The 7195-nt window shown below is 72.4% G+C and overlaps 1 protein-coding gene across 1 annotated transcript; it reads left to right on the plus strand.

Annotated features, from left to right (window-relative positions):
• Positions 1-432: 432 nt before the first annotated feature.
• Positions 433-6848, plus strand: ATXN7L3 (ataxin 7 like 3). The gene is given in 14 exon segments (XM_075443840.1): positions 433-509; positions 2121-2225; positions 2310-2442; positions 2909-3080; positions 4390-4487; positions 4784-4806; positions 4894-4951; positions 5302-5333; positions 5446-5514; positions 5657-5700; positions 5830-5901; positions 6193-6326; positions 6608-6679; positions 6682-6848. Coding segments are annotated over 13 exon segments (1032 nt in total). The 5' UTR covers positions 433-509; positions 2121-2174; the 3' UTR covers positions 6756-6848.
• The last annotated feature ends 347 nt before the right edge of the window (positions 6849-7195 follow it).

Genomic DNA, 7195 nt, shown 5'->3' on the forward strand with positions numbered 1-7195 from the left:
TGGATGGGGGGTCCGTGGGATCGGGGGTCTCTGTAGAAGGACCGGGGGATGGGAGGGGAAGACGCGGTGAGCCCGCAGGGAGGGCCCCAGGCCCCGCCCCATCCCCGGCCCCGCCTATCCCCTCGCCCCGCCCACCCCTAGCCCCACCCCCTCAGTCCCCGCCCCCTCCGTCACACCGCCGGCCCCTGCGCGGCGCCGCAGCCGACGGCCGTTCCCATTGGCCTCGCCCCGCACGGCGCCTCCCCCATTGGCGGCTGGCGCGGGGGCGGGCCGTGCGCGCGCCGGGTGCGGCGCCCCGCCCCTCTCCTCTCCCCCCCCCCACCCGCCGCCTCGGGCCGCCGCCGCCGCCGCCGGGCGGAGGGAGCGCCAGGCCCGGCCCGCCAGCTCCCGAGCCCCGACCCGCCCCGGCCCGGCCCCGGCCCCGCCGCCGAGCATGGCGAGCCGCCGCCGGGCCCCGCGCCGGAGCGGCGGGGGGCGCTGACCCGGCCCCGACGGGCCCCTCCGCGCCGGTGAGTGACCGACGGACCGACCCCGCCCCGCCCGGGCAGGCCCCGCCCCTCGGGGGGCCCCGCAGCACCGGGGGGGGGTGAGCCCGCCCCCCTCGCCCTTCGGGGGTCCGTGATCCGCGACCCCGCGCGTGGCCGCTCAGTCCTGGCTCCGTGTCCGTGTCCGTCCCGTCCCCCCCCCCCCCCGCCGAAAGCCCCCCGTGAGCTCCACCCCCTCCCGGACCCCCCCAGCCCCCCGCGACCCTCCCGCGCTGTGCGCGACCCCCAGGCCCTGGGACCCCCCCGCCTTCCCCCTTCCCGCTCTCCAGCTGCCCGCCCCCCTCCACCCCAGCCGGGGTTTCTCAGCCGTGTCACCCCCCCCGGGGCTGGCATCGCCCCCCGCCCCAGGCTGGCATCGCCGCGGGGGGGTAGGGGGGCAGGCAGGGCGCAGCCCCCCCCCCTCAAAGCCGGGTCACCTCATCCCCATTGTTCGGCTGCTCCGGGCCTCGCCTGCGGCCCTGCCCGCAGCGGCGGGGCTGGCTGCGTGCCCCCCCCCGGGGTCCTGCCTGCACCTCCCAGCCCGGGGGGGGGGGACCGGCCGGGGGGGGGGGGAGGAAACGTCCCGCGGGGCGAGGCCGGCGCCGGTCCGGTGTTTCCTCTTTCCGCTGGGGGGGGGGGAAATCCCGGGCCGGGCCCGGAAGCGGTGTCGGGGTGTGGGGAGGGGGGGGGGACACACACAGGGACCCCGCACCCCCCCGCCCCGTGGCAGTGGTAAGGTCCGAACACCCCCTCCATGGCAACCGGGCGGTGCGGCCGGTACCCACCGTTGGCGGGGGCCGGGCGTGAGTTTGGGGGGTGTGTGTCCCCCTTTAGATGGTTGGGGGGGGGTCGGGGGTGCCCTCTGCGAGGGGGGGGGCACGGTGCTCCCGTCCCCTCCCTCCGTCAGCTTTGAGGGAGGGTGATGCAGCAAAACCCACCTTCCCGCGGGGGGGGACAAGCTTTGGGGTGTCTGGGGGGGGCACCCCCAGTGCCCTGTGCCCACCTGCGATCCAGAGGTGATGACGGGGGGGGGTTGGGGGCTCCTGGGGGGGCCTGGTGCCGCGGTGATGGCCGGGCACGGCCGGGGCTGGCAGTGGGGCGCAGGGGACATGTCCCCCCCCCACGGCAGCTGCCGGGAGAGGCCTTGTTTATCCAGATGAGGGGGCCGGGGAGCGGCTGTGCCCCCCTCCCCGGGACGGAGAGGCTGCCCTGGCAGTTGGGGGGGTGTCCGGGCAGTGGGTCTGAACCTGGGACCCTTCCCCATCTTCCCATGGGGGGGTCGGTGCCAGGCTAGGGGGGACCCCTGTGGTGTGTCCCCCGCAATTCCTGGGTGGGGGGAGCTTAACCCAAGACTCTGCCCCTTGGGCCTTGGAGCCACCCCAGGACCCTTCCCCATCTTCCCACGGGGGGGTCGGTGCCAGGCTAGGGAGGACCCCTGTGCCCCCCCCCATTCCTGGGAGGGGGGGAGGGTTAACCCAAGACTCTGCCCCTTGGGCCTTGGAGACACCCCAGAGCACCCCGGGGCGGGGGGGGGGGCTGCTGGCTGCGGGTGAGGTGCCAGCGTGTCCCCTGCCTGCCCCCCCCCCCCCCCCGCAGCGAGCCCCCCCCTGCTATGAGCGTTCGGCGTGACTTCTCTGCGAGCAGTCGCAAATGAAAATGGAGGATATGTCTTTGTCTGGCCTGGATAACAGCAAACTGGAGGTGAGCGGCCCCCCCCGGGGCTTGGCCAGCCCCCCCTGCGCCCCCCCACCTCGTCTCTAACCCCCCCCACCCCCCTTGCCGCAGGCCATCGCGCACGAGATCTACACGGAGCTGGTGGAAGACGCCTGCCTGGGCCTCTGCTTCGAAGTCCACCGGGCGGTCAAGTGCGGCTACTTCTTCCTGGACGACACGGACCCCGACAGCATGAAGGACTTCGGTGAGCCCCCCCCGGCCCCCCCGCAGCCCCCCGGGGATGGGGTGACGCTGGCAGCGTCCCGCTCCCGGTGCCGCCGGGACGAGCCCCCCCGCCAAGGGGTTTCCCCCACACGTAGGGGTGCGTTGAGCATCCCCCCCCCCCCCCCGAGCTGGTGCTGCTGGGATGTGACCGTCCCATCGCAGAAAAGCCATTTTTTTTAACCCCCCCCGACGTGAACTGAACCCCAGAAACGGTCCCTGAGGGTGCGGGGCTCTTCCCTGGGTGGGTGGTGGTGGGAGAGACCCCCCTCAGGCTGCGCTGCTGCTGGTTTCAGGCCCCCGAAGCCAAACTGGGGGTCTGGGAAGGAACCGGTGGCCCAAGGGACCACCACCCAGCAGCAGAGCCGGGGGGCACGGCGCGGCAGAGGTGGGTGGGGGGTCTGGGGGTGGTGTCCGGGGGTGGGGGCTGACGCGTGTGCCTCCCGCAGAGATCGTGGACCAGCCCGGCGTGGACATCTTCGGGCAGGTCTACAACCAGTGGAAGAACAAGGAGTGCGTCTGCCCCAACTGCAGCCGCAGCATCGCCGCCTCCCGCTTCGCCCCCCACCTGGAGAAGTGCCTGGGCATGGGCCGCAACAGCAGCCGCATCGCCAACCGCAGGTCAGCCCCCGGCCCCCGAAAACGCCGCCGCGGGGGCTCCCCTGGTGTCCCATCCCCCCCCCTCCCCGTGTTTTCCCCCCACGTGGGGAAACTGAGGCACGGCGGGGGCACTGGGGCCGCAGGGCTGTGTCTCTTCTCACTGGGGGGGTGGTTTGGGGGCACCCCCACCTCATCCTGGCAAGGAAACCGGGCATCCAGGCTCGCCCTGCTCCTTGGTTTTCGTTGTGGGGGTGCGCGTCCTTGCCCCCCCAACCCTGGAGTCCCAGCTCCGCTTGCTCGAAGCCGCTGCTTCCTTCCTGCCCGGAGAAACCACCCGGGAATCCTGGCTGCTCTGCCCCCCCCCTTCCCTCGGTGGCGGCTGGGGGACCCCCCCCCGTCTTGGGGCTGGGCTGTCGGGGGTGGGCATGGCTGGTGGGGTGGGTCCTGGGGTGCTGGGGAGGGTGTGGGGTGGGTCCTGGGGAGGGTGGGAGGGTGTGGGGTAGACCCTAGGGTGCCAGGGAGGGTGTGGGGTGGATCTTGGGGTGCCGGGGACGGTGTGGGGTGGGGTCCTGGGGTGCGGGGAACGATGGGAGGGTGTGGGGTGGGTTCTGGGGTGCTGGGGAGGGTGTGGGATGGGTGCTGGGGTGCTGGGAAGGGTGTGGGGTGGGTGCTGGGGTGCTGGGGAGGGTGTGGGGTGGGTGCTGGAGTGCTGGGGAGGGTGGGAGGGTGTGGGGTGGGTTCTGGGGTGCCGGGGAGGGTGTAGGGTGGGTGCTGGAGTGCTGGAGAGGGTGGGAGGGTGTGGGGTGGGTCCTGGGGTGCGGGGAACGACGGGAGGGTGTGGGGTGGGTTCTGGGGTGCTGGGGAGGGTGTGGGGTGGGTGCTGGGGTGCTGGGGAGGGTGGGAGGATGTGGAATGAATCCTAGGGTACTGGGGAGGGTGTGGGATGAATGCTGGGGTGCTGAGGTGGATGCTGGGGTGCTGGGGAGGGTGGGAGGATGTGGGGTGGGTCCTGGGGTGCTGGGGAGGGTGTGGGGTGGATTCTGGGGTGCCGGGGCGGGTGTGGGGTGGGTGCCGGGGAGGGTGTGGGGTAGGTGCTGGGGTGCTGGGGAGGGTGTGGGATGGGTCCTGGGGTGCCGGGGAGGGTGTGGGGTGGGTGCTGGGGTGCTGGTGAGGGTGGGAGGGTGTGGGGTGGATCTTGGGGTGCCAGGGAGGACGGGGAGGGTGTGGGGTGGATGCTAGGGAGGGCGTGAGGTGGGTCCTGGGGTGCTGGGGAGGGTGCGGGGTGGATCCCGGCTGGGGGTCCCTGACCTTCCTCCCCGCCTTGGTGCAGGATCGCGAGCAGCAACAACATGAACAAGTCGGAGAGCGACCAGGAGGACAACGACGACATCAACGACAACGACTGGTCCTACGGCTCGGAGAAGAAAGGTGGGGGGGACGCGGGGGTGCGCGGGTGCCGGCTTGGTGGGGGGGTCCCCGTCCCCCCCAGGAGGGGTGGGGGACGCGTCCTGGCCGCCCCGGAGCCGTTCAACCCCGGTCCTGAGCGTGCGTGCGGTGGGTGGCGGGGGGAGAGCAGCCGAGCGGGGGGGGTCCCTGACTGCCCCCACCCGTCTCTGGGTGCAGCGGGGGGGGGGGAGGGTGGGGCGCCAGCGGCCGCTGCAGCGTTTGGGGCAAATTCCGCCAGAAAAGGTAAAAAGCCGTCCTTTCTGTCTCTCTCCCCGTAGCCAAGAAGAGGAAATCGGACAAGGTGAGGGGGCTGGGGGGCGGGGGGCGCGGGGCGGGCGCGGGGGGGGGGCTGCCCCGCACCCCCAACCCCTCCCCGCTCTCGTTGCAGAACCCCAACTCGCCCCGCCGGTCCAAGTCCCTGAAACACAAAATGGTGAGGGGGCGGGGCTTCTGCCGGGGGCGGGGCTTCTGCCGCCGGGGGGTGGGGCTTTCACCTCCCGGGGGCGGAGCAGGAGTGTGGGGCGGAGCGTCGCGGCACGGGCGGGGTTTGTGGGGCCGGTGGCAGGGAATGGAGCAGGGGCGGGGCATTTTTGGGGGGTGGGCGGGGCATAGGTGGGAGGAGCTGTTGTGGGCGGAGCTTAGGGGCGGGGTCTGCCTGGATGGACTGGTGGCAGCATGGGGGGGGCTGGGAGCGGGCAGGGACCCTCGCCCACCCCTTGCCCTCCCCTTGCCCACCACCTGGCTTCCCCTTCGCCCCCCCCCCCCATCACCCCCCATCACCCCTCCTCTCTTCCAGGCGAGATCGGTGGGAACCCTGATCCCTTCAAGGTGAGCCCGGGCCGGGGGGCGATGGCGCCCGGTCCCCCCCCTCCGTCCCCCCACCCCCGGGTCGGCCGTGTCCCCCTCCGGCCCTGACGCCGCTCTCTGCCCCCCCCCACAGTACAGCAACTCGGCGGGCATCAACTACGAGACGCTGGGCCCCGAGGAGCTGCGGACGCTGCTGACCACGGTGCGTGGCCGGGGCGGTGGAACTGCTCTGGGGGTTGAGGACAGCGCTGGGAGGTCGGGGGGTCCCCGGGGTTGGGGTCCCCGGAGCCGTCATGGCCGCGCGGCTGCTCCTCCGCCCGCTCACCCGTCCCTTCTCTCCCCAGCAATGCGGCGTCATCTCCGAGCACACCAAGAAGATGTGCACCAGGTGAGAGCGTCCCTGCTCGGCGTTGGGGGGCTTTGGGGGGGGTCCCTGGGGTGCCCCAGTCCCCAGAGGAGCTGGGGGGGGGACACACACAGCAAAGCACCCGGCTCAGCCCCGTGTCCGCTCCGCCAGGTCCCTGCGGTGTCCCCAGCACACGGATGAGCAGCGGAGATCGGTCCGGGTTTACCTCCTCGGTCCCTCCGCGTGAGTGAGCGCACGAAGGGGCCCGGGGCCCTGTCCCGCTGCGGGGTTGGGGACAAGGCTCTGCCACCCGGGGAGGGGGGGGCTGCAGGGGGCACCCCAGATCCTGAGCGAGGGTGGGGACGGGGATGGGGACATCTCCGGGGAGGACTGGAGGGCTGGGGTCGGGATGGACAAGCCGGGTCCCGTGGAGCTGAATCAAGCCCCTGGCATCTCCCTTGCGTGGAGGGGTGCGGCACGGTGGGCTGGGGACCCCCCCCAGTCTGGGGACCCCCCCATAACGCCTCTGCCCAGGTCCCTGCCCGAGGCAGAGGGCAGCGTGGAGAACGACAGCTTCGAGGTGGCGGAGAGCCAGGCCCTCATGAGCGGCCTGCAGTGGGACGGCTCCTCCGACATCTCCCCCTCTGACTCGGCCTCCTCCAAAGCCAGTGAGTGTTTGGGGGGGGGGCGGGGGGCAAAACTGGGGGGCTCCTGGCTTCTCCTAGAACAAGGGGGGACAGACGGACCCCGGCCACCCGCAGCCACCTCGCAGAGTCCCCATAGTGTCTGCTGGGACATCTGGTCACCCACCTTCCTGGGGAGGGGAAGGTTTTGGGGTACATTTCCCTGGGTGTGGATCAGTGAGAGAGGGGGATCTCTGTTTTGGGGGTCTCTTGCTGGCCCAGCTGTTCCCCACCACCCCCAGCTCCTCCCTTTCTCTCCCCCCCAGGTACAAACAACTCCGAGTCCCGCAAGACCAAGAAGAAGAAGCCCCACTTGGGGCTGGTGAGCGGTGCCCCGGGGCTGGCTCCAGCAAGAAGAAGAAGCCCAAACCCCCCCCGCCCCACACCCCCAGCATCTACGACGACATCAACTGAGCGCAGCGGAGCTGAGGGGGGGGGGCACGGACGGACCGATGGACGGACGGACGGATGGACTCGGCCCTGGGCAGCCCCCTTCGGACACACAGCGGGTACCGGGGGCGTGGAGGATGGAGGACGTGGCTGTGGCTGCAGGGGGGGGGGGGTGAGGGGGGTGGGTTTTGGAGCCCCTGTTAGTGCCCCCCCCCCGCCCCTGCCGGTGCCTCTATTTATTCTGTGACCGTTTTTGTACGTGGGGCTGCCGTCGGGGCTCTGTGGGGACGTCTCGCTTGGAGATGGGGGCACAATTTCCCCCCCCAGCACACCCGGACCCCAGCAGGGCACCTGGCCCCCCCCCCCGAGGCAGGTCCGGACCTGGGTGCTGGGGTGCAGTTTCCCCCCCGCCCCAGCAGTTTGGGGTCACCCCCCCCCCAGCCTGGGGCTGCTCCCCCTGCCAT

The sequence above is a fragment of the Opisthocomus hoazin genome, chromosome 26 (assembly GCF_030867145.1).
Source record: "Opisthocomus hoazin isolate bOpiHoa1 chromosome 26, bOpiHoa1.hap1, whole genome shotgun sequence".
NCBI classification, from domain to species: Eukaryota; Metazoa; Chordata; class Aves; order Opisthocomiformes; family Opisthocomidae; genus Opisthocomus; species Opisthocomus hoazin.